At 53.5% G+C, this 26,160-nt stretch overlaps 2 protein-coding genes and 1 long non-coding RNA gene across 3 annotated transcripts in view; 2 read left to right on the top strand and 1 right to left on the bottom strand.

Moving 5' to 3' along the window:
• The window catches only part of LOC135405712 (uncharacterized), a 958,894-nt gene that overhangs the window by 434,298 nt on the left and 498,436 nt on the right, over nucleotides 1-26,160 (top strand). The window lies entirely within an intron of this gene.
• Nucleotides 10,556-11,170, top strand: LOC135406359 (olfactory receptor 14J1-like). Its single transcript, XM_064640763.1, has one exon. The coding sequence runs from the start codon at nucleotides 10,556-10,558 to the stop codon at nucleotides 11,168-11,170; it is 615 nt and encodes a 204-aa protein (XP_064496833.1).
• Nucleotides 21,767-24,150, bottom strand: LOC135406357 (zinc finger protein 239-like). Its single transcript, XM_064640762.1, has 2 exons — nucleotides 24,146-24,150; nucleotides 21,767-23,048 (listed from the first exon to the last, which is right to left on the bottom strand). Exons 1-2 carry the CDS (start codon nucleotides 24,148-24,150, stop codon nucleotides 21,881-21,883), a joined length of 1,173 nt encoding a protein of 390 aa, XP_064496832.1. The 3' UTR covers nucleotides 21,767-21,880.

Below are 26,160 nucleotides of genomic sequence, written 5' to 3'. Positions count from 1 at the left end.
GGGAATGGTGGAGTGGGGACAGGGATAAAATCTGATGAATTGTCAGACATAAAGGGTGTTTATTTTCTTATCTCTTCAGACTTAATTAGGAGGTGCTTGGGATCAATATCAACTGGGGATTGCTGATATCAGTGTAAAAACAGGAAAAAAGGAAACAGGCCACAAAAAAGACATCTTTTCTCATGGTTTTATTAGAAGAATATATTTACTTTGAATGCACTTCTGAGATCTGTCTAATAAACCACAAAAGAATGGAAGATTTAAAAGTAAATTATTCCCAGAGTTTTGTCTCCTTAAGATGGTTTGAGTGTCAATGAGCCCTCTGGTACTGAATTCCTGAACTGAAGATCTGAAGACTGAACAAGCCTCTAGAGAAGTCAAATTCATCAGGAAACCTCCAAGTTGCTGAGGATGTCAGCAAGGCCCACAGAGCGGGACAATCCCCTCCCTGGCCCGGCCATGCTGGGCCTGATGCCCCCAGGACAGGCTTGGCCCTCCTGGCTGCCAGGGCACTGCTGACTCAGGGCCAACTGGCCACCCACCAGCACCCCCAGGGCCCTTTCCCGGCACTGCTTTCCAGCCTCTCCTTCCCAGTCTGTCCGTCCATGCGGGGTTGCCCCATCCCAGGGCAGAATCCGGCACTTCCCCCTGGTGAAGTTCTCAGGGCTCCTAAAGAGCCGGGAGGTCACGGGATGTCAAAGAGCCCCACGGAGCTAAAGGGACCCTTGGGACACTGTGGAACCTCATGGAATCAAGGGGGCTTTGTGACATGTGGGGCCTCATGGAATCAGAGGAACCCTGTGGAATATCATGGAATCAAGGGGCACCTGTGACACTGCAGGGTCTCCTGCTCCAGAAGGAACCCTGGGACACTGTAGGATCTCATGGAACCAAGGTGCCATTGGGACACAGCATGGCTGCAGGGAATCAGGGCTCCAGAGTAAAAGTCCACGGCCTCATGGAAAAAATGAATTCTGGGACACTGTGGAACCTCATGGAAACAAGGGACCATTGTGACACTGCAGGGCCTCATGGAGCCAAAGGAACCCTGGGACTTTTTGGAACCTCATGGAGTCAAGGGCCAGTTGTGACACTGCAGGGCCTCATGGAACTAAAGGAATTGTGGAGAACATCCCGGTAACGAGGGAACACTGGGACATGCAGCTCCCCATGGAACCAAAGGAGCTCCAAGACATTCTGGAATTCATGGAACCAATGGGTCATTGTGACACTCCAGGGCCTCATGGAAGCAAAGGAAAACTGGGACACTGTGGATACTCGTGGAACCAAGGGGCCATTTGACACGTGGGTCCTCATGAAAGCACAGGAACCCAGAAACATTTTGGAAGCTCAGGGAACCAAGGGGCCATTGTTACACTGTGGAACCTCAGAGAATCAAGGGCCCAGTCAGACAGTGCAGGGCCTCATGGAGCCAAAGGAATCCAGGGACACTGTGGAACCTCATGGAATGAAGGGGCCAGTGTGACACTGCAGAACCTCATGGAACAGTGGGAACAAGGAGACACTGCAGAACCTTGTGGAAACAAGGGGCCTTTGTGACACTGAGCAACCACATGGAATCAAGTGGCCCTTGGGACACTGCAGGGCCTCGTGGAACAAAAATGCCCTTGGAGACTGTGGAACCTCACGGTGTCAAGGGTCCATTGTGACATGTCAGGGCCACATGGAACTGAAGGACATCTGGAACATGGCAGAACCTCATGGAATCAAGGGGCCATTGTGACATGTGGGGCCTCATGGAACAAAAGGAATCCTGGGAAACTACAGAAACACGTGGAAGCAAGTGGCCACTGGGACACGTGAGACCTCATGGAATCAAGAGGCCATTGTGACACTGCAGGGCCTCTTTGAAACAAAGGGGCTTGTGCTGGGCTGTCATGGGCCAGGGCAGGGGCAGCTGGAGAGCCCCTGGCCCAGCCATGAGTCATGGGCTGAGCCATCAGCTCCTGCTGAGAGAAGGGACCTGACAGGGAACATTGGGGCAGTTTGGGGGGACACAATGGAAGGGAGAGATTGAGCCATTAGAGAGTGTCCAAAGGAGGGCAAGGAAGATGGGGAAGGGCCTTGGGGGGAAGGTGTGTGAGGACACTGAGGGCACTTGGTGTGTTCAGCTGGAGAAGAGGAGACTGAGGGGAGACCTCAGTGCAGGTCCAACTTCCTGGGGAGGGGCAGAGGAGGGGCAGGGACTGAGCTCTGCTCTGGGGGGACCAGGGACAAAACCCAAGGGAATGACCTGAAGTTGTGTTAGGTTGGAATTTAGACAAAGATTCTTCCCCCAGAGGGTGGTTGGGCACTGACCAGGCTCCCCAGGGCAGTGGGCACAGCACCAAGGCTGACAGAGCTCAAGAAGTGTTTGGATGATCCTCTCAGGCCCATGGTGTGACCCTTGGGGATGGTCCTGTGCAGGGCTAAGGGTTGGACTGGATGATCCTTGTGGGTCCCTTCCAACTCAGCCTATTCTGTCATTCTGTGATTATCAACCCCGTGTTCAGCACAAACCAAAACACAGCCCTGCACCAGCCATAGGGAAGAAATTTAACTGTACTCCTCCTGAAACCAGCACACCCTTTAGGGGCTCTCCCAGAAACATCCCCCAGTCCATTTGCCACCTGGAACCAGTGACTCTGAGTTCCTGCTTCCCCAGCCCCAGGAATGGTCTCTTTGTCTGCTCATTCCTTCACACTCTCTTCTCAGAGATGGCATCTTAACAAGACAAGGCCCTGGGAATAAATTAATTGTAAGTCTTCAATTCCTTTGTGGTTAATTAGACAGATCTCAGAAGTGCATTCCAAGTGAATATATTGTATTAATAAAACCATGAGAAAAGGTGTCTTTTTTGTGGCCTGTTTATTTTTCCCTGTTGATGTCAGCAATCCCCAGTCAATATTGATCCAAAGCACTTCCTAATTCAGTCTGAATAAATAAGAAAATCAAGACCCTTTATGTCTGACAATCCATCAGACTTTATCCCTATCCCCACTCCACCATTCCCTCATCAAAGCCCTGGCACTCAAAGCAGCCTTGGGCAAATCTGAGCTCCCTCCACTCAAGGCTGGACCTGCAGGTTTCAGCTCCTTGGCACCAACTCCCACCTGCTTGGCTTGGAGAAAGAGCTGCCCGAGACACAGAGGGATGTTCATTTATTGCCAGCAAACAAAACCAGAGGAAGGCACAGCTCAATAAAAACAAAAGTCCTTCCCCTACTGTATATTAAGTTCACACTGCCTGCACTGAAGTCCACTTTGCACAGCAGATAGTCTCAGTTTTTCCAGCTCCAGGCACAGGGCCAGTCCCTAAGCTGGGGCAGCCAGAAAGCTGTTCTCATTTCCTGATCAGTCCTGCTCTTCTCAAGAAAGGAATCTCACACAAAAGGTTATTGCAGGTTCATTTATGTCACTCAAATCCAATAGGAGACTCCCCAGTTAGACTAAGTCTCTGGGACACACAAGATGGGGGCTACTGAAGAAGGAGGGAATGGAAACAGGACATTTTTTTTTTAAGAAAACATCAAAAGCATAGAAAATAAAAACCTGTACTTAAGGAAAGACCTCATTGTTCATGGGAGTTCTGGCACACAGTGGGAGCGTCATTGGGCAAACAATATTCTACAATTCAACATCATGGACTGTTCTGTCCCAAAAATCAAATCCCCCTAAGGTACACAGAGTGTTTCCCCATCCCTCTGCATCATCCACCAAGTGCATCCAAGTCCTTGAGCAGAAACAATCCCATGGGTGGGTTTGCCTTTGCACACAGAGGGATGTTCATTTATTGCCAGTAAACAAAACCAGAGGAAGGCACAGCTCAATAAAAACCAGAAGTCCTTCCCCTGCTGTATATTAAGTACACATTCCCTCCACTGAAGTCCACTTTGCACAGTAAATAGTCTTAGACTAAAGGCAAACACCTTTTGTGTCAAGCACACATCCCAAGATCCCCCAAACAATCCCTGCCCCGGATTGTGTCCATATTTTCCCTTTGCAAACAGTGAGTCACACAATGAAGACACAAGTTCCCTCGATGCACAGAGGGAGGAAAAGAGGAAGTGAATGAATTTCTGTGCTGTGCAGAGCTAAATCTGCACTCATCCCAATATTCTGGGCTTACAGGACCTTTATCAAGCACCTTCTGCAGCATCTGATCACTGGGCAAACATCTGTGTGGATGGCCAGGCCCAAGGAGTGGTGGGCAATGGAGTTCCAGCCAGGGGTGTTCCCAGGGCTCAGCACTGGGCTCAGGGCACTTCAATCTCTTTCTCAAGGATCTGCACAAGGGCATCGAGTGCAGCCTCAGGCAGTTCCCAGGGCACACCAAGCTGGGGGGAGTGTTGATGTGCTGGAGGGCAGGAAGGCTCTGCACAGGGATCTGGACAGGCTGGATCCATGGGCCCAGGCCACTTGGAGGAGGTTCAACAAGGCCAAGTGCCAGGTGCTCTACCTGAGACACTTTCATCTGGTCAGTCCCATCCCCCTGTCCATTGTTGGATGTCACTCAGGAGCCCAACTCTTGGCTCCCTGTGCATCTCCAGGATGGACTTTCACAGCCAACCTCTCGACCCGGGTGGCAGGAGGGCCTACCCTGAGAAGGCCTAAAATCCCCTCAGACAATGCCAACAGTGCCAGCTCTCATGCAAGCTGTCTGTGAGATCTGCCAGTCACCGGTGGCACCATGGGAATGGTTTTGGTGTTGAATGATGCTCAAACCAGCCTGGTTCACCCAACTCCAAACACACATCCTGCTTTTGGAAGTTGGATGGGACAGAGAAGCTGCTCACTGGCCTGTCCATTTGTGAGGAGCAGTCAATCCCTTCCTACTAGAGAAGTCCAGTCCCCTTTCACACAGGGAGGTTCTTCTAACACAACCCTTCTTGGGGTAGATGTGTGGAGATTCCTGCCTTGGGTGGGGACGCCCTCCAAGGACACTCCTCAAGGCTGAGCAAAAGAAATCTCCCCATGAGCGTTGGTCTGGGTGAGTTCCATCAGATCTCTATGTAATAATTATTTCTTTTGGCTAGCTTTAATATAATTGTTTCAAGAATTGCTTCAATATAGTGCACTATCCTATTTTATACTGTACTACTAGTAGTTTTAACATTTGTATTGTGTAGTAAATAATTCTGATTTAGATCTTTTGTCTGATCATTTGTAAGAATAAATGATTCGCTTTATATAAATATTCTCATTTGGTCAATCATTAAAACCTGTGGGACAAAAGTGGTTCAATCTCACTTCTGTAATTCCTAAATTTATTTTGTTGAAAAAATCTGAGGCAAAGATTGGATCTCTTATTCCTGGAGGCTCCACAGTGGGACAATGGGTCCTTGATTCCATGAGTTTGCACTGTTTCCCAGCATTCTTTGGCTCCATCAGGCCCTGCAGTGTGACAATGGCCCACTGATTCCATCATTTTCCCCAGTGTAACAATGGACCCTTGATTCCATGAGGATCCACAGTGTCACAATGGTCCCTTTGACTCCAGAAGGCCTTGCAGAATCAGAATGGCCCCTTGATTCTGTGATGTTCCACAAGGTCACAATGGACCCTGGATTCCATGAGATTCCACAATGTCCCATTGGTTCCCTTTGGTTCCAAAAGGTTCTGGGATGTCACGCTGGCCCCTTGATTCCCTGACAAAGTCCCCGGGTCCTTTTGATTCCATGAGGTTCCGCAGTGTCCCATGTTCCCTTGGGTTCCAGGAGGCCCCAGTGTATTCCAATGGCCCCTGGATTCCAGGAGATTCCACAGTGTCCTGGGGTTCCCTTGTCTCCCTGACTTTTGGCAGTGTCCAGGGTCCCTTTGTTCCCAGGAGGTTCCTTTGTTTCCATCAGGCTCTGCCACGTCCCAGACTCCCTTTGGTTCCATGAGGTGCTGCAGGGTCACAATGTCCCCTTGATTCCATGAGGTTCCACCATGTCCCAGGGTTCCTTTGGTTCCAGGGGGTTCCACAGGGCCAAAACTCCCTGCTTCTTATCCTTCCAACATTTGTGGGCCCATTCTCTCCCTGCCTGGGATGGAGCCCCATTGTGTTTCTGCAGGAATGGATCCATGGCCATCCTGCCACTGCCCCAATTGAATGCTGCACAAACGTCACTGCAGGCCCGACCCTGGATGCAGGAACAGTCTGGGAACTCCAGGCCTGCTGACATTCAGCAGAGCCAGTCGGGGGCCCAAAGAGCACAAGGGATTGACTGCAACCCCTGCAGGTCTCTGGCATTGCTGGGGACAAATGCAGGAACTGCCAGGAGCTCTGCAGAGCCCTGACAGTGCCACTGCAATCCCAAGCTGCATTGCCCGGGGCAACCCTCAGCACAGCCAAGGCCACAACCCTTCCTGAAAGGTGTCCCTTCTGGGCAGGGCCAGGGGGACAAACCCCTCCATCTGTCCCTGCACATGCTGTGTCCAATTCTCATCCCCCACTTAGGGACCAAGTCAGGCTACATTGGGTGTTTAGCTTTGCATTTGCTTCACTCTTTTGTGCTTCCAACACACACACCCCCCAGTCTGGGCAGAGTCTGGCCCCCCAAAGAACACAAGACCTGACTATTTGTGGCTCCTGCTGCAGTGGCTGGAACTTGGGCCACAATCTGTGCCAGGAGCAGAGAGGTCCCTCCCCACAGAAACTTCTTGGCAATGGAGTTCTTAAGAAAAGGGGACAGGCTGTGGGGATCACTTGCAGGGCACAGCCAGGGACGTGTCTTGACCAGCCTCCTGTTTAACATGACCAGCTTTTTCAGCCTCTGTTTTCTCATGCTTGTTCCTCCAAAAACCACTGTGATCCCATCCTTCCCCTTCCTTTAGTTCTTTCCTAGACATCCCAAGACAAGTCTTCCTCAGTCCCCAAATGTGCTTTCTTTTTGCCCATCATAGGTCTCAGACCCCAAGTATGAAAACACCACCTACATTTGTGAGGCTCTGCCATTGACCCACCTGGTGAAGCCTTCACACAGATATTTTGGAAGTGTCTTTGAAATAATTTGTTACCTTTTGGGCTTAGAAGGGTTTCTCCAAAAACATGGCAATTCATGTCCTCAACTTGGAAATTCTTTGGAGAAGGAGTTTTGGACTGAAAGAATCCCAGAAATATTTGGCTTGGAAGGGACTAAAAGGTCATCTGTTCCAAGTCCCTGGATGTGGGCAGTGACATCTTTTACTAATTGAGGTTACTCACAGTCCTTGACTTTGCGCAAATGCAGGGATGGGACATCCACTTCTCTGGAAACCTGTTCCAGTTCTTGCCACCCTGATTGTTAAATATTTCTCCCTATTACAAATATAAAACTCTTCTCTTTCAGTTTAAAGCCATTGCCCCCTGTTCTGCCACTACAGGCCTTGGTAAAACGTATCCCTGGGATTTCCTTAGACTATGAGCAGCATGAGCTCATCCGCAAAAACCATGGAATGTACCCAGGGATCTCCCAAGAAAAGATTTGGAGGCCTCAAGCCCATGACCACTATGCAGAGACTAAGGAGCTCTGGGCTCTGTGGTGTGGAGACTGAGGACAGTGCAGGAGTAGCCAGACAGGGCTTGAAGGGTGGTTTCAGAGATGAAGGATCCTTTTGTCATAGCAGGAAACAGCATGAGAAATAAAGAAATAATGCCAAGTGCAGCTGAAGATGTCCAGGCTGGAAACAAAGAGAAAGAAATTTCACTCTGAGGACAATAGTGTGATGCAACAGATAACCTAGGAGGAGTCTGGATGAGCCCAAGGCTTTGTGTGCCCAGGAAGAGCCAGGGAGGACGCAGAGATGTCAGTGCAGGAAGGTGCCAGCCAGGTGGGGCAGCCGGGGGGATGACGACAGCCTGCAGGGAAAGGGGCAGGGCATGGACACCGTAGGACAGCCTGGGCTGGAGAGGAGACAGGGAGGGGGAGAAGCTGAAAGGCCCTGCCAGAGCCACCTTCTGCAGGCCTTTGGCCAGGGCTGCTGTCTGTGCCCCTGATGCCAGGAGGAGGGGAGTGCCCCTTGCAGCCCTGGGGCCTCATGGCCTCCTTGTCCCTGCTCAGCAGCCTGGCAGGTGCCACCCCATGGTCCTACCCTTGGCATTGCACATCCCACATCCCAGTGCCCCAGGAAGAGCCCTGAGGAATGAGGCAGAGACAGGATGTCCCTTCCCAGAGGCTGGGGGTCAGGGCTTGGCCCTTTGGATTAAGGAAACAAGTCAAGGTTTCTTCAGCAACAGAGCCACCTTTCCCTTGCTTGTCCATCCTTGTCATCACTGTCTGCAGATTTCTGCTCTAACTGGAACCTGGGGACACGTTCTCAGTTGTGTCCCTCAGTGAGACTCATTAGCACTACAAGAAACTTCAGTGTTTCAATCTGACTTCTTGAGAAGTTGTTTGAACTTCCTCTCAGGGACTGAGTCTCATGTAAACAACATCAACCCCCCCAAGGGTCATGAAATGCCTGGGGCTGTTGCTGTGCTGCTGAGCTGGGCCGGGCTCCTGGCACACAGGGAGCTCCTGGCAAGCAAGAAGAGCTTCAAAGAGACAGCTCTGCTGGTGAGCAGCTCCTCTGCACAGCCCAGCAGGGCTGAGGGCACTGCCTGCAGGCACTGAGGGGAAGGGAGTGAGGTAGGAAAAGGTTCAAGGGAATCAGGATTGGAAAGACATTGAGCTGAACCTTCAGTGTGGGAGAGGTTTTCACAGCCTCTCCATGGTAAGTCTATGCAGGGAGGACAGTAATGCTTGTGTGCCTGGAGGAATCTCCCAAAGCTGGCACATCCCACAGCCTGGAGGATCTTTTAGGAGGACTCCCACAGTTTCTCTGTTGCAGAGGAGCAGGAGGAGCTCCAGGGCAGGGCTTCCCTGTGGCACCATCAGAGGGACAGGGCAGGAGGCTCCTTCCAGGGACAGCTGAAGGGTGTGAAGGGGGGTGCAGCCAGGGGTGCCCAGGGTTTTCCTGCAGAGCAGGGTCCTGCAGCCCAGAGGGCTCTGTGTTGCAGGGAAGGAACTCTTTACCTGCAGGATCAACCCTCAGCCTGCCCAGGGAGCTACGGATGGTGCTGTGAGGAGAAGCTGTGTGTGGAAGGGGGAAGTCATGGTGGAGCAGGGTCCTGCTGCTTTGGAGAGTGTTTTACATGATGCATCAGGGCTTCTCACAGCTCCAGTCTGTGGCCAGGTAATTTCAGAGGGGACATTTCCTGAGCACATCAGGGGCAGGGCTTTTGTGCTTGAGTCTCTGCTTTCCTGAATCTGTGCTTGCACATTTGCCTGGCTCAGCTTGGTGGGAATGGAATCTCAGCTGTGCAGGTTAGAGCAGGAGCATCTCTGCTGCCCTGGGCCCATCTGCTGCTGAGCAGGGCCTGAGGGGACTGTCCTGCCCTGGGGCTGTCTGGGAGGGGCTGTGCAGGGCTGGGAAGGGAAAGCCTTTCCTCAGGGCCCAGCTGTCTCTCTCCTTGCCTTGCTCAGGTGCTCCTGCTATTGCTGACAGTCTCTCTGGGAATGGCAGGTTGAGCTGCAGAGTCAGGCCCAGCCCCTGGGGCTCCTCCTCTGCAGGGCTGAGCACAGCAAGGAGGTGTCCCAGCTCTCTGTGTCCCGGGGGGCTCTGGGCTCTGGCAGGCTGGGAATGAGCCGACTCTGCCTGACTTTGGGAAAGAGGGGAGCCCATTTCTCTGCCGTGGGTCTCTCTGCTCTCCAGGGGAACACAGGAGTGTAACTTTGAACTGTGTCTCAGAAAGGTGCCAGTGCAGGGCAGCTGGCACAGAACAGAGGGACAGAGCAGCTCCCCTCACTCTGCACTGGGCCTCAGACAATCCTCCTGCCTCACAGGCCTCTCTGTTCTCCCGCAGTGCAGCAGAATCTCTCCCTCTGCCTTCTGCCATCTTCCTTCCTGCACCCTGGCAGTGCTGTTGCTGACAAGCTGCTCTGCCTTAGGAGCAGATTCTTTGTCAAAGTTCAGCCCCCAGGGCTGTCCCTGCCCTCCCTGTTCCTGTGCCCTCACTGGGGGGAGCAGGGCTGACTGCCCAGTGTCCTGCAGGCCGAGGTCCTGCTGCTCACAGAGCACTTGGCCAGCAGCAATCAGGGCTCCAGCGACCACGGGGAAGGAAGGTCACCTGGACATGGTCAAGGGGGAGGTGTTGAGGAGCAGGGATGGGCCTCTGAGAAAGGGCTTTGGCTTTTCCCAGAGAAGTCTGCCCTGCACAGTCACTGTCCTTTCCTCCTTGAACAGGTCCCCATGTCCCGTAGCAGTAAATGTCCAACAGCAGCTCCATGGCCCAGTTCCTCCTCCTGGCATTGGCAGACAGGCGGGAGCTGCAGCTCCTGCACTTCTGGCTCTTCCTGGCCATCTCCCTGGCTGCCCTCCTGGCCAACGGCCTCATCCTCAGCGCCGTAGCCTGCGACCACCACCTGCACACCCCCATGGGCTTCTTCCTGCTCAACCTCTCCCTCACAGACCTGGGCTGCATCTGCACCACTGTCCCCAAAGCCATGCACAATTCCCTCCATAACACCACAACCGTCTCCTACACAGCATGTGCTGCACAGCTCTTTTCCTTTCTATTCTTCATCTCATCAGAGTATTTTCTCCTCACCATCATGTGCTACGACCGCTACGTTGCCATCTGCAAACCCCTGCACTACGGGACCCTCCTGGGCAGCAGAGCTTGTGCCCACATGGCAGCAGCTGCCTGGGCCACTGGCTTTCTCAATGCTCTGCTGCACACAGCCAATACATTTTCCCTGCCCCTGTGCCAGGGCAATGCCCTGGGCCAGTTCTTCTGTGAACTCCCACACATCCTCAAGCTCTCCTGCTCACACTCAGGCTACCTCAGGGAAATTGGGCTCATTGTGGCTAGTGCCTGTTTAGGGTTTGCTTGCTTTGTTTTCATTGTTTTCTCCTATGTGCAGATCTTCAGGGCTGTGCTGAGGATCCCCTCTGAGCAGGGACGGCACAAAGCCTTTTCCACGTGCCTCCCTCACCTGGCTGTGGTCTCCCTGTTTGTCAGCACTGGTACATTTGGCTACCTGAAGCCCCCCTCCATCTCCTCCCCATCCCTGGATCTGGCCCTGTCAGTTCTGTACTCCGTGGTTCCTCCAGCACTGAACCCCCTCATCTACAGCCTGAGGAACCAGGAGCTCAGGGATGCCATAAAGAAAGTGATTACTGGATGCTTGTCAGGAGCAATAAAGTGCCTGTTTTCTGGTGCATAGAATTCAGAATGGGACTCACTAATGGCCCAGCCTTCCTGCTTAGGTTTTTCTTGCTGGTCATTGAATTCTTGCAATAGTTTTCTGTTCAATGAAATATTATTATGCATCTGCCTTTTAATTCAGTGTCTACCCATTAAATTTGACCCAGAAATGCAAAAATGATGAATTGTTCTCTCTGCCTATATAAGCAAAATAAAGGACCCTGCAGTGCCTTCTTTGTCCAAGACCCTTCTTCTCACATGTTCCTAAAGGACAGCACACTGCAGGACAGGGTGTATTTGCAGACAGGAAGGGGACAATAATCCCAGCCCAGCAGCACTGCCAGGGAGCAGCAGTGCTTGGTCTTTGCAGAGCTGCTCTCTTGCCACTTCCACACTGTCCTCCTGAGCCCCTTTGTCGCTGTAAGGCCTGAGTGCTCTCTGAGCACAGTCCTGGGGGGTGGAAGCCCTTGGAGCACAGGCAGGGACAGGCCCTGGCAACTTGTGAAGCAGAGCTGGGCTCCCTTCCAGCATCTCCAGGATGCTGTAGGATCTTCTGAGGCCACTGCATGGACTGGGGCACTTCTTCTGTCACCTTGCTCCAGGGCTGCAACTCTCCTGCAGTGTCCCCATGACACTCCTGCTCTCTGCTTTCCAGGTTTCATTTTCAGATCCAGTCTTCCCCTCCTGTTCCCAGGGACATCCTGTGAGTGCTTCAGAGCTGCCATCCTGGGGCAGCTCCTGCCCAGCGTGGGCAGGCACAAGGTCTCTCCAGCTGCTCCTCTCCCCTCCCCAGTGCCACTGTTTTCTGCAGCCTCCTCATCCTTGCCCAGCACAGCCCTCCTGGCACAGTTGGACACAGCCCTTGTTCTCCCCCCTCCTCAGGCACCTGCCCAACCCCCTCAGCTCCAGCCTGACGGCCACAAACCTTCAGGGCAGGGAGGCACTGAGGAAAATGCTGAGGAAACCTTTCAGCTGCACTCCAATCCAATTGGAGGGGTTGGCCTGGAGGAAGAAATCCCTTCTCATTCTCCACAACCACCAGGACAACCTGTGTTGTGTCCTGGGCACTCCTCTGGAAGTGTGGGCTATGGAAAAGGGTTTGGTGTCAGGGATATTGGGAAGGCTGGGCAGTGTCACTGGGAGAACTCTCCCAAACCCTTGGAAAGGCCAGAGCCATCCCAGAGCTTCCTGGGGCCTTGGCAAAGGCAGACCTGGAACCAGTCTGCAAACAGGGCAGCAAGGAGGGTTGGCAGAGTTCCAGACTGCTCAGGCTCAGCAGGGAAGGGGAGAGGGCAAGTCCTCCTGCAGCCATTCCCAGGCATGGGAAGGACAAGGCAGGGATGGCAGAACCCCTGTGGGAGGGAATAGAAGGGGATGTTTTGTGCCCAGACTTCAGCAAGGCCTTTGACATGGTCTCCTGTGGTCTCCTTATGGACAGACTGGTGAGAGCTGGACTGAAGAAGTGGAAGGTGGTGGGTGGGAAGTTGGCTGAATGAAGAGGTCCAATAAAATCCATGGTACAAAGTCCTCTTGGCAGCAACTTCCTGGTGAAATCCTTCAATGACCAGCCCTTGAACACCACTTTAGAACATCTTTATTATCTCTCTGTACAATGGGACAAAATGTGTCCTTTGTGGATGATGCCAAATTTCAGGGAGCTCTTGAGCAACCTGTCCTGGTTTAAAGACACATATTGGGGCAGGAAATCCAATAAAATGAACTCACTCCCCTTTTGTTCCCCACCAGTACAGGGAGACAAAATACAAGGAGGTATAAGTGAAAAAATAAGATTTGACTGACAAGAAAAACAGCAACAAAACCAGCAATACCAACAGAACAGTTCAAAGCATCAGCAGAGAGAGAAATTTCCTACTCTCTACCCCCTGTCCCAACTTCCTTTTGTAAACAGATAAAAACAGGGATCAACACGTGCCTCCCTTCCCCCTTTTCCCCCTCAATGAAGAAAGAACAAAAATTAAACCAGTGGAAAGAGGGGACAAAGCAAAATCTGGGAAACTCTCTGGTCTGAGATCAGTTGTGCTGCCCAAGAACACGCTGACTGCAGAGGTGTCCAAGCGGGGCAGAGCCGGCGACTCCGGTCCGTGCGGCGGCGGGGGGGAGGCAGCGGCTCTGCTTGATTCCATGGAGTTCTGGGGAGGCACAGTGGCCCCTTGGTTCCAGGAGGCTCTGAGATGTCTCAGGGTTCCTTTTGTTCCAAAGAGACCCCACATGTCACAACGGGCTTTTGGTTCCATCAGATTCCACAGTGTCCCTGCATTCCTTTGGTTCCAGGAGGCCCTGCAGTGTCACAGGGCCACTTGATTCCCTGACGTTTCAAAGAATCAGAATGGCCCCTTCATTTAAGGCCAACTGCACGTGGGGCTCCCTTAGGGGGAGTGTGGGCACCCAGACAAGGGAGTTGTCACCCCCCTGGACTCAGCTCTGGGGTCACCACATCTGGACTGGTCTGTCTGTCTGTGAGGTTCCCCATTGTGGAGGAAGGAGGAAGAACTGGAGAGGGTCCAGAGGGGATCTGACAGGATGGAGCTTTTCTTGGTGCTGGAAAGAAAAAGAAACCCCTAAAGTGCAACTTGGAAGGTTCAGACTGAAGGTGGGGAAAAAGGAATGTTACTCAGAGGAACCTTACGGTGCCAGAGGTCACCAAGAGGGTGATGGCCTGGCTTTGTGTCTCAGGGAACAGCCAGAGCTGGTGCAGAGCCATCAGGGAGGGTCTAGAAATGCTGCTGGGAGGGGGTGGGAAAGCAGGAGGGGTGTGTGCAGCCTGCAAGGCCAGAGCAGCAGCAGGGCCAGGGCAGGACAGCCTGCAGGAGAGATGGCCAAGGGCTCTGGCAGGGCTGCAAGGCCCAAAGGCACCCAGGCCTTTGTCCCCTTGCCTCTGGCAGCTGCCTCTGCCACTCAGGCCACCACAAGCCACTTTCCTGGCAGGTTCTGCACTTGGGTTCTGCCTCGCCCCTCCCTCAGGAGCCTGGCAGGGGTTGCCCAGTTTTGGGCCTTTGTTGTTCCTCCCCCTCCCATCCCAGTGCCCCCAAACAGCCCTGAGCCAGCCAGGAGGGACAGGATCTGCTGGGCCAGGGCCTGGGGCTCAGGCCTTGGCCTTTGTGCTCCACAAAACCAAGGCAGGCTTTGCTCAGCATTGCAGGGGCCTGCCCAGAGCCTTTGTCTGCCTGCACTCCTGGCCTCCAAGGAGCTGCTCCAAGGAGTCCCTGGGGAGGCTTTGGCAGTGCCTGCCCTCAGTGGGGCCCAGCAATGCTTCAAGGCACTTGCAGTTTGGCTTCTGACTTCTTCAGCAGCTGCTTTAGTCTTCTCTCAGTACGTGAGGATGATGGACTCATCTCTAAACACACCGTGGGGCTCATTAAAACACTGAAAACCAATTTCTTTCTCTTCCGTTAATTGTCTTCATGTCTTCAAGACATCAATAACTAATTCGAGTTGTTTTGTAGTTTAGCTAAGGAGGAAGATTTTAAAGTGGACAACACGGAAAAAATATTTTTTGATGAAAGACAATGATTTACACAGAGTCTTTAGATGCAAGAGGGTCAGGATGCAAAGAATTTGAACCGAAAGATAAGGGAGCAAAAGTAATTAGTAGCATTTAATTATTGACCTGTTAAACTGTTATCAAGTGATTCAACAGCATTTGCCACAATTTTAACAGTGACTGAATTAGAGATTCACAACAACATTCACCCCACAGTCAATTCACACCCACACCCAGGCAGAGATGTGTGGACACATCAATAGCTGGGGGTGGAAAGGTCCCTCTCCCAAATTCTCCTGTTGTCAGGGAAACACTCCCCCAAATCCCTTTGTGTTTCCCACCAGACAAGGGTCCCAGCTGGAGGAGTGTTTGTGGAGGGGGATCAGAATTGTCCTGGCCATCAGCGCCGCTCTTTGCAGTGTTGCAAACTGGAGGGTTCCCGAGCTGCGAGAGGCTGCCAGAGGTGTCCCACTGAGAGGGAGGTGCTGGGGAGCTGCCAGGGCCTCCCTCAGCCCCGCTGGGTGTGGGCTCCCAAGGGGACTGGCTTTAGTTCTCTGCTGAATTGCCATCCTGGTGTCAGGAATGACTGGAGTTTCCAAACTATTTGGGAATTGTATCCAAACTGTTCCGTTCGGGTCACAATTCAGGCAGGGAATGTTCCAAGGCTTTCATGGGATGACTGATTATCCTGTGTTCCCCAGATGTTCCACTCCAGATTGTTCCCACCTGTATCATCCAGGAGCACCTGGTCCAGTCCAGGGACACTTCTCCACACTCCTGGTCCAGTCCAGGGGCTCTTCATTGCTCAGCTGGTTTGGTCAAGGCTTGTCAGGAGCTCCTGAGATCATCGACCAGGCCTGAGGACAATGGAGGGAGGATGCACCACCACAGAGGCTTCTAACAAAGATGGGGACAAACTTTTTGTAGGGACATCTTTGAGCACTCTCCAAGGTGTTTGCAGATGAAAACATTGTGCTCATAGTCTAAGGTCACAAGGGATACGTTTTACCAAGGTCTGTATTGGCAGAATATGGGGCAATGGATTTAAACTGAAATAGGGAAGCTTTATATTGGATAAATTTACCAGTGTGGCTGGCAAGAACTGCAACAGGTTCCCAAGAAGAGAATATCTCCTCCAAGGTCAGGAACTTTGAGCAGCTTCAATTAGTGAAGATGTCACTTTCCATGTCCACATGAGCTTTTATCTGCCTTCCAAGACAAACCATTCTGTGATTCTTTGAGTCTAATATCCCAAGCTCCTTCTCCAAAGAATTTGTGTTCCTAGGACATGAATTACGATGTTTTTGATAAAACCATTCTAAGCCCATTTTAAGCAAGTGGGTCAATGGCAGAACCTCTCTGGGTGACCTTGCAGCTGAGGATGGGGGATTCAGCCTCGGGCTCTGAGACTCATGATGGGCAGCCAGAAAGGGGATTTGGGGAGTGGACAAGACTTGTCATGGGATGTCTAGGGAAGAACCAAAGGAAGGGGAGAATCACAGTGGTTTCTGGAGAACCAAGCATGAGAGAACAGAGAGAAAAGAGGCTGAAAAAGCTGGTCATGTTAAACAGGAGGCTGGTCAAGACACATCCCTGGCTGTGCTCCTCAAGTGATCCCCACAGCCTGTCCCGTTTTCTTAAGAACTCCATTGCCAAGAAGTTTCTGTGGGGAGGGACCTCTCTGCTCCTGGCACAGATTGTGGCCCAAGTTCCAGCCACTGCAGCAGGAGCCACAAATAGTCAGGTCTTGTGTTCTTTGGGGGGCCAGACTCTGCCCAGACTGGGGGGTGTGTGTGTTGGAAGCACAAAAGAGTGAAGCAAATGCAAAGCTAAACACCCAATGGAGCCTGACTTGGTCCCTAAGTGGGGGATGAGAATTGGACACAGCATGTGCAGGGACAGATGGAGGGGTTTGTCCCCCTGGCCCTGCCCAGAAGGGACACCTTTCAGGAAGGGTTGTGGCCTTGGCTGTGCTGAGGGTTGCCCCGGGCAATGCAGCTTGGGATTGCAGTGGCACTGTCAGGGCTCTGCAGAGCTCCTGGCAGTTCCTGCCTTTGTCCCCAGCAATGCCAGAGACCTGCAGGGGTTGCAGTCAATCCCTTGTGCTCTTTGGGACCCCAACTGGCTCTGCTGAATGTCAGCAGGCCTGGAGTTCCCAGACTGTTCCTGCATCCAGGGTCGGGCCTGCAGTGACGTTTGTGCAGCATTCAATTGGGGCAGTGGCAGGATGGCCATGGATCCATTCCTGCACAAACACAATGGGGCTCCATCCCAGGCAGGGAGAGAATGGGCCCACAAATGTTGGAAGGAGAAGAAGCAGGGAGTTTTGGCCCTGTGGAACCCCATGGAACCAAAGGAACACTGGGACATGGTGGAACCTGATGGAATCAAGGGGACATTGTGACCCTGCAGCACCTCATGGAACCAAAGGGAGTCTGGGAGGTGGCAGGGCCTGATGGAAACAAAGGAACCTCCTGGGAACAAAGGGACCCTGGACACTGCCAAAAGTCAGGGAGACAAGGGAACCCCAGGACACTGTGGAATCTCCTGGAATCCAGGGGCCATTGGAATACACTGGGGCCTCCTGGAACCAAAGGGAACATGGGACACTGTGGAACCTCATGGAATCAAAAGGACCCTGGGACTTTGTGGAATGTCAGGGAAACAAGGGGCCAGTGTGACATCCCAGAACCTTTTGGAACCAAAGGGAACCAATGGGACATTGCGGAATCTCATGGAATCCAGAGTCCACTGTGACCTTGTGGAACCTCACAGAATCCAGGGGCCATTCTGATTCTGCAAGGCCTTCTGGAGTCAAAGGGACCACTGTGACACTGGGGAACCTCATGGAATCAAGGGTCCATTGTGACACTGGGGAAAATGATGGAATCAGTGGGCCATTGTCACACTGCAAGGTCTTATGGAGCCAAAGAACTCTGGGAAACAGTGCAACCTCATGGAATCAAGGATCCATTGTGCCTCTGCAGGGCCTTACAAAGCCAAAGGAAGCCTTGCACACTGTGGAACCTCATGGAATCAAGGGACCACTGTGATCTTGCAGGACCTCATGGAACCAATGGAAACCTGGGATTCTGCAGAATCCAGGGGCCACTGTGACAATGCAGGGCCTCATGGAATCAAATGTCCGTTCTGACAGTCTAGGACCTCAGGGAACCCAAGGAATCCAGGGACACTGTGGAACATTATGGAATGATTGGGCATTTGTGACTTTGCACGACCTCATGCAACTGGTTAAAGATAAAAATTGGGGTGGGAACTCCAATGAAATGATTCCCTCCCTTTTTATTTCTTACCAATACAGAGAGATAAAACTCTTAAAACTAAGAGTTTACTGACAAGGAAATAGCAGCAACCACAAAGACACACAGGGAACAGCTGATCCACAAAGAGGGGAATTCTTCACCCACGTGGCACTCCTGGAACAAAGGGGGGAAAATGGTGGAAGGTCCTGCCTGATAACCACCCCCCTCTACCCCAGCAAGCCAAAGAAACTCTGGGAAATGGGGGCAGAAGCAGAAGCACGTTCCTGGGCTCAGGGTCACTCTGGGGCTCTCCCCGGCCGTGGTGCTGAGCGAGCTCAGCGCTCGGGGCGGCAGCAGCAGGGCCCCGGGGCAGGACGGCGCCGTGAGGACTCTCCAGGCACCAGCCCGGGGTCCAGGGAGGAGAAAAAGTTCCATTTGCTGCCTGGCATTTTCCTTCTTTCTTCCCCTCCCTGCCAGCCCCAGCGTGGGGCAGGAATTCCTTCTTAAAGAGACAGTCCCTCCAAAACAATGGAAAAATGGCCTAAAATACTAAAACTCCTGAAATCATGACATTTTCCATCTCTGTATTCTATTCCCTTTTTCATCATGCAGTGTCCCAGGGATCCTTTGGTTCCATGAGGCCCTGCAGTGTCACAATGGCCCCTTGATTCCTTTGTGCCACTGGAGACACCCCATAATCCAGCACAGCCTGTGGTGCTGCCTGGTCATGGTCAGACAAGTGATGTCTGTCTGGAAAGAGGCACAGCTTTAATACTTTTACATTTAAATAATGTTTAAGCACATTTTCATTACTGGGTCATTGGAGTACTTTTAAGAAATGGCAAAGTTTTCCCACCATGGCAGAACAAGAATTTCCTGGACGTGTACTGATGGCAGGAGAAGAAATACTGATCTGCCCCTCTACCTGTAGCACCACTATTCCGTCTATAACTTCATCTCCCTCTCCCTTCAGGTGTTTCCACCTCTCCTGTTTAAATGGCCATGTCTAAGGACATCTCTTCAGCAGACTTGCTGGATGTGTGTCCTTCCTGTTGTTCCCTGATTTCCTCCTCCAGTTGCTCTCTGCTCATTCAGTGCCTCTCAATTGACTGGTTTCATGCTTTGAGCTTCAGGGAGCTGCCCAATCTTTCAGAAGATTAAATAGCACATTAGTCAACATCTTAACTGTGTTTGTATCTATCAGAGAACAGCAGGGGCAGGTACAATACATCCGTGGGCAGGAAGAGCTCGTTAGCCTTCTGGCAGTCATCCTAGGAGAAGGACAACTCTAATCCCAAACCCGGGCAGATGGAGCTCTTTTAGCCCTGTAAGGCCATCCATCCAAGAGAAGGTCACTCTAATCAAACCTACGTCCTGAGGACCTCGCTGCCACCGTCCAAGCTCGCTCGGCCCTGGCAGATGAACCTCAGGATTAAAGGGTGGGTTCAGTTCCGCGCAGACTGCATCTCACCTAAAAATCCATTGCACAGGCTTGAAGGCTTTACCCACATGCAAAAAGTCCTGTAGCGACAGGCGAGGGTCGAAACAGCAGGTGAAAGTGTAGCAGTTCGTTTGGATACATGTCCAGAATAAAGACAAGTGCCAGAAATACTCAAACACACAAAATACCTTTTATTACAGTGAGAAGAATAATACTAGTAATAAACTGAGCAAGAGGAATTAAAAACTAAAAAAGGATACAAAATAACTACCTTATCGGGTGGCATTAAAACAAATACTACAAACAGCATTTAATACAGTATTAACTAGTGAAAAGGGATACAAAAAAAGGATCTTAACACAATATTATGGATAACACCATATTGGTTAGTAAAGAGGGAAACTAAAGGAAAAATACTATAAACATAAAAGGGGAATTAAAGGAACACTAAAAGGATATTAAAAAGTTTGTTCTCTCAGTTGCTTCCTCTCAATAACCTGTGCTTACCCACACAGACAGGCCAGGGCTGTCAGGATCTGCAGCAGCTGGTCGGTGCCCGTGCTTAGCGGGCGTCCCCGCGGAGCAACAGTCTCGGTGGCAGGATGAGGATCGCTCAGCTCAGCAGCTCTGACACCCCATTTTATCAGTTCCACATTACACCACGTAGGGCCAGTACCCAGTATAAGGTGATGCCTGAATGGCAGCCAAACTCCCCCTGATCATCACCTCATGGCAACAGTCTGCGCATGCCCTACTTGTAGGGCAAGGGGCCAGCGACCCCTGCCCACATAATCTTCTTCCCATCATCATCTTTCTCACCCCTATGTATGACCTCTACCACTGTGTTTCAAGGGTAGATGTATCTATCTTGCAATATGTAGCAAAACCAAGGAAGAACTCAGCTCTGATAATAGGGGATATCAAGCTGACTTGCTAAAAAGCACAATGGACCTTCCAATTAGCCTGTGCCATGAAGTTACATTGTACCATACTCTAGTTGGTTTCACATCCTAATATGATCCCGTTCTCACGCCTCTGTGCTCCATTGATCATCTAATTCAAAAGTACCCCCCTTACAGCAGGGGCTGCAGGAGGGACAGGGGAAGCAGGGCCCATTGCTGCGGCTGGATTTGCTCCCCCGTAGCGAGCATATAAGGCCATCGTTATTTCCTTCCATGCAGCCCAGTTTTTAAATGCCTCCAACGCCTCCAGAACTCGCTTTTTTGATGAGTCCGTTTCCAGTTCCTCGCCAAGATCGTATCTGATGGGTTCCGGTTGATGGAAGTGCCGGTTCATTTGTGATGATCCAATTTAAGAGCGCCAATGGTTTATTTTCTGCTACGTCTTTGTCCAGCGTTTTTAAGAATTGGCTGATGGCTTCAGCTTCTTCTTTAATTTCTGGGGAACACCTCCCCTCGTGGGTGGGAATACATCCCTCCCATCCTAATAGGTCACCTCTTGTTTGCTGAAGCCGGATTTTTCTTCTTTTGTCCTTTTTCGTCCTCTTTCCCTTTTTGTCCTGTTTCTGCAGAGGTGACTGATGCGCACGATTTGTCAAAGAGCTCTTCCTTTTTCCTTGGAATTCCATCAGGACGGATGCCATGGCAAGATGTCCCAAGGCCTTTGGCCTCTGGTTACCGACGCCTGTTGAATGTCCCGATTGGGGCGGCCATTTAGAGCATTTGTCTTGCACGAACCCAGTCGACACGGGGGTGCAGTAACCCAATGAGCTTTATTAAGATCAACACAAGCTTATACAGACACTTCAAACAGTGACATGGGACCTCCTCAAGCACTCCCATCCGAGCACTTCACTGCGCACGTGCGACAGAGACCGAAGGACTCTGAGTCCCAGGATGCCCTTCGGCATTCTGCCTGGAATATGAACTGCTACGGGATTGAGTCACTTTGAGGGGACACATTGATCCCGCTCGACTTTTGGGGTGCAGAGCTGGGAGAGACTGGAATGTTAATGGTCCACGGTTCCAACACTCTCCCGTTGCAGAAGCAGCGAGGGCTTTGCTGCCCAGGGGCAAAGGAACCACCCGGGGAAGGGGGGGGAACATCCACCCCTGGAGGGGACAGGCTGGGCTTGGAGCCAGAGAGAGGAAGTGTTATTTTTATGGTTTTAGATCACTATAGACAGGAGCCAAAACTGCCCCAAACCTACTCTACAGGGAAACAAAACTGATCTAAACTGAACCCTACGTAAAGATAGACAGATAGATAGAGAGACAGATAGATAAACTAACTGTAATCTTCCCCAAGGGATCAGTTAACAAGACCCTGGGTCACCCTCACTGTCAGAGGGGTTGGGACAGGGGCTGGACACAGGGGTCACCAGGTGTGTGCCCAGCATGGATCACCTGGAACAAGGGTCACCCTGGATCACCTGGAACAAGGTCTGTGCCCAACGTGGGTTCCTGTGGATCACCCAACGGGGGTCCTTCAATGGTTGATGGAGTTGCAGCAGCAGCAGCAGTCGAAACTCTTCCTGCAGTCAGGGCACTCGAGGCGCTTCTCTTACCGGTGGGTCTGTTGATGTTTGGTCAAGGTACCGCTCTGGGCAAAGTTCTTCCCACACTCCCCACACTTGTAGGGCCTCTCCCCGGTGTGGATGCGTCGGTGGGTGACAAGGGAGGAGCTCTGGCTGAAGTTCTTCCCGCAGTCGGTGCAGCGGAAGGGCCTCTCATCTGTGTGTGTCCGCTGGTGCAGGACGAGATGTGAGCTGGTCCTAAACCTCTTCCCACATTCCAAGCACTTGTGGGGCCTCTCCCCGGTGTGAATGCGCCGGTGGATGATGAGGTGAGAGTTCTGCCTGAAGCCCTTCCCACAGTCGGTGCAGCGGAAGGGCATCTCATCCGTGTGCGTCCGCTGGTGCAGGAGGATATGTGAGCTGGTCCTAAACCCCTTCCCACATTCCAAGCACTTGTATGGGCGTTCCCCAGTGTGGATGCGTTGGTGGACGAGGAGGCTGGAGCTCGTCCTAAAGCTCTTCCCACATTCCCCACACTTGTATGGCTTCTGCCTAGTGTGGATGCGCTGGTGTAGGATTATTGCGGAGCTCTGCCTAAAGCTCTTCCCACATTCCCCACACGTGTAGGGGCGTTCCCCAGTGTGGATGCGCTGATGTTGGATCAGGTTGGGGTTGCAGTTGAAGCTCTTCCCACACTCCCCACACGTGTAGGGCCGTTCCCCGGTGTGGATGCGCTGATGTTGGATAAGGTGGGAGCTGCAGTTGAAGCTTTTCCCACACTCCCCACACGTGTAGGGCCGTTCCCCGGTGTGGATGCGCTGATGTTGGATAAGGTGGGAGCTGCAGTTGAAGCTCTTCCCACACTCCCCACAGGTGTAGGGCCGTTCCCCGGTGTGGATGTGCTGGTGGATGAGAAGTTTGGTGCTGGCCTTGAACCTCTTCCCACATTCCAAGCACCTGAAGGGCTTCTCCCTGCTGGGAGGCTGCTCAGGGACCACCAGGTCAGAGCTCCCCCTCAAGTTCCGGCCGCCTTCCCGGCACAGGCTGGCTCTTTCCTCCTCAGAGCACCCTGGGCTGGCTTTGGAGCCCCTCCTGCGGGGGGATCTCCGGCCCTTTTCCTCCCCGCTGCCTTCCTGCGCCGGGGAGCCCTTCAAAACGGCCTCTCCCACCAGGGTCTGCCGGGGGGATTTGTCCTCCGGGCTCTCCGTCCTCAGCTCGGGGCCTGGGGCAGGAAGCAAGAAGGACAGGGAGGGGATTTGCCTCCGGCCCACAGGGAAGGCCAAGGACATCCCCCCAACTCCGGCCCCGGCAGGACGGCGGCGCCAGCGGGGTTGTCCTGCAGCCGGGGCCATGCTGGGCTGACAGAGCCAGCACAACACCCGCCCAAAGGGACACTGACTGCCTCCTCACCTGCCTGGGGGGCCCAAGGCATCTTCCTCTTCCTCACAGCCTCCTTCATCTGCCCAAGCTTTGGGAAGGAAAAATCCTGATGGGGGGGAAAACAAGGGCTGAGTGTGTTGGCTTGGGGGTTCCTCCTGCCCAAGTCCATCTCTAGAACTCACCGGGCATCCTGTGACCATAAAAACCTCCAAAACACCAGGATTCAGCCCAGAAAAACCCAAACCATCGAAATTCAGGCAAAAGCTCCTCAGAAATAGTGAGAAAACTCCTGCCCATCCAAACTGCAAAAAGTTGAGATTCAGCTAAAAAGTACTCTAAAATATGAAGATTAGCCCAAAAATCTCTCCCAGGAGTTCCCCCTCTCTGGTCTCTCCCCTCTGGGGTTCAGAGGGTCTCCCCTGTCTGCGATGCTGGGGGTCCCATTTAGGGATGCTGGGAGGGTTGGGAGTCCCAAGGGTCCCTTCTCCTCTGACTCTCGCCTTCAGGGTGCCACGTTCCCAAACATTCCCCGTCTCCAGGTTCTCCACCTTGCTGTCCTGGGGATCCCAGGGGTCCCCACTGTCCTACTGTGCTGCTCTGAACCAGCAGAGTAGTTTGAGAACAGGTGGTGGTAAAGTGTGGTCTGTGCCAAGTGTTTTAGGGCTCTTTGGCCCAAAGAAATGTCTGTGCCCTGAGAACATTGGATCCAGCAGCCCCAGTACCCCAGAGGAAGTTGGGAGCTCAGGGGGGCCACCTCCCTTTGCCAACCCCCCTGTGCCCAAAGACTCCCATGGGACTGTCAGACTGTCCAGACCACCTCCCCTTTTCCACTTTTCCCTGTTCCTTCCACTTTTCCATGGTCCCCTCAACTCCCAGCCCGCCCAGGATCACTTCTGGGGTCCCAACCCCCACTTTTTTCCTCCCTCTCTCACATCATCCCCCCACTCCCCAGCCCCCTCATGCTCAGTTTGGGGGTCCCACCCTCCCCTTTCCCCACTCTTCTGACCTCTCCCACCCATTTCCCATCATTGCCCAAACCTCACTGCCCCTCCCCCTCCACTTTTGGTGGGTACCCTCCTCTCCCACTCAGTTTGGGGTCCCACCACCCCTTCTGTCCCCTCTGACCCCCCTTTTCCCACCGACCTCCCCCTTCCCATCCCCTGCTCATCCGAGAGCTCCTCACCCACAGCTGGGGGGGCTCCCAGCACCACCAGTGCCCAGACAAGTCTGCTGAGCCATCCCTGTCCAGTTCCAGCAACTGCTCGGCTCCAAGAGGCGCTGGGAGCAGAAGGCAGCCCCCCCCCGTGTCCGTGCGGCTCCGCCTTCGCCGCCTCTTTGTGCCGGGAATTCCGCCGCGCTCCAGCCGCGGCAGCGCCGGGCGGGGAAGGCGCAGGGGCCGGGCGGGGCCCCCGGTTCCCCCGGGCGGTCCCTCGGGCCTTTCCCTGCCTGGGAGGGCGAGCGGCCCCCGCAGCCCCCGCTCCCTCGGGCCGTTCCAGCCCTCGTGGGCAGCGAGGGGCGCTGGATGGTCCCTACGAACCCCCTGCCCTCAGTCCCTCCTGGGCTGGCACATCTCCCAGCCTGTGTCACGGCACCGGCTGCTGCCAAGGGACGGCCCTGCTGCAGTTTGCACTTAAACCCAACAAACTGGGGTGGGGGGGGTAGCCCTGGAAATCCGGGTTTTGCTCCCACGGCTCTGCGGGGGCTTCCCATGGGCTCTCAACCTCCTCTGGGCGTCCCCTAGTCCGGTGTGGGCTCCTCCCGGGTTGCAGCTCTGCTCCATCCTGCACTCACCCAGAGCTCCAGCTGGTTCCGTAGGGCAGCGATCCCCTGGCCCCTGCCAGTGCAGGCACCTCGCCAGGGCTGTTCCTCGAGCTTATCTGGCCCCCTGCCAGTCTGGGACTCCTTCTCCAAACCACCAATCCAAGTGTGCCAAACGCCCTGGTTGGTCAGTGCCGGCTGGGGCAGCGGGCACTCGCTGAGGGGATGAGAAAACTGCACCTGGGGCTGGGCTGAAAGAGGCTTCAGCACCACTTCTGATGGCCCAGGGGCAGCATCTGGCTTCTCCCTAACAGAGAGAGGGCACTTGTTCCTCTGCAGGGAGTCAAGGGCAGGAGGGTGACTCCTGCTGTATGGATGGAATGGCAGAGGATCCCTTGGGTCCCCAGGATGGACCAGCACTCGGAGATACAAACTGCCCTGGGGCTCAGGATGCAGCTGCCAGCACAGATTTCCCTGCAAAGTCTGCAGGGAGTCGAGCTCTGGAGAGGACATTGTGCCCCATGGATGGGATTGCAGAGGGTCCCTCAGGTCCCCAGCAGGAATCAGCAACCAGGAATAGACACAAAAGGTCACCACAAAGATTTCTGGGGGAGTGTCCTGCAGGGAGGGGACAGTGTCACCCCACAAAGGCAGGGCTGGCAAGTGGGAGGCTGCTCCAGGGCTCTGCAAGAGGCCTCGTGCTCTGCTGGGCCCCAGCACTGGCTGGTCCCAACACCCCCGGCTGCCCCCGGCCCTGGGCAGCTCTGCTGCCACAGGTTGTGCCCTCACCGTGGCCCTGCAATGGCCCTGCCTGTCCCTCACCCGGGGCCCTGCCCACATCCCTGTCCCTTGGCTCTCTCTCTGCCAGCTCAGTGTGGGGCACACGGGCTGGGGGTCCCTCCCAAGCCCCCCGGGCAGCCGGCGTTGGCTGGGGGGATGTGAGGGCTGGGCCTGCTCAGCACAGCCCCGGCCTCGTGCCCAGTGGCTCACCTCAGGGACAGCTCTGGGCTCACCTCCACGCCACTTCTCAGCCTCACCTCAGGGCCTGGGCTCAAGGACAGGAACCTGCAGGGAGGGGACATCAGGTGCAAGCTGAGGGCTGCCTGCCTGCACTGGCCTGGGGGCTTCTTTCTCCTTCTACAACCAGCCCAGAACTCAGCCTGCTTTTCTAACACCACACATTTACAGA

This window comes from Pseudopipra pipra, chromosome W (assembly GCF_036250125.1).
Source record: "Pseudopipra pipra isolate bDixPip1 chromosome W, bDixPip1.hap1, whole genome shotgun sequence".
NCBI classification, from domain to species: domain Eukaryota; kingdom Metazoa; phylum Chordata; class Aves; order Passeriformes; family Pipridae; genus Pseudopipra; species Pseudopipra pipra.
Note: the sequence above shows the minus strand (reverse complement) of the source record. Positions and strands in the feature narration are given on the sequence as shown.

Excerpts from the sequence above, each read along its gene's own strand:
- LOC135406359 (XM_064640763.1), top strand. The coding sequence starts at position 10,556 with ATGTGCTACGACCGCTACGTTGCCATCTGCAAACCCCTGCACTACGGG.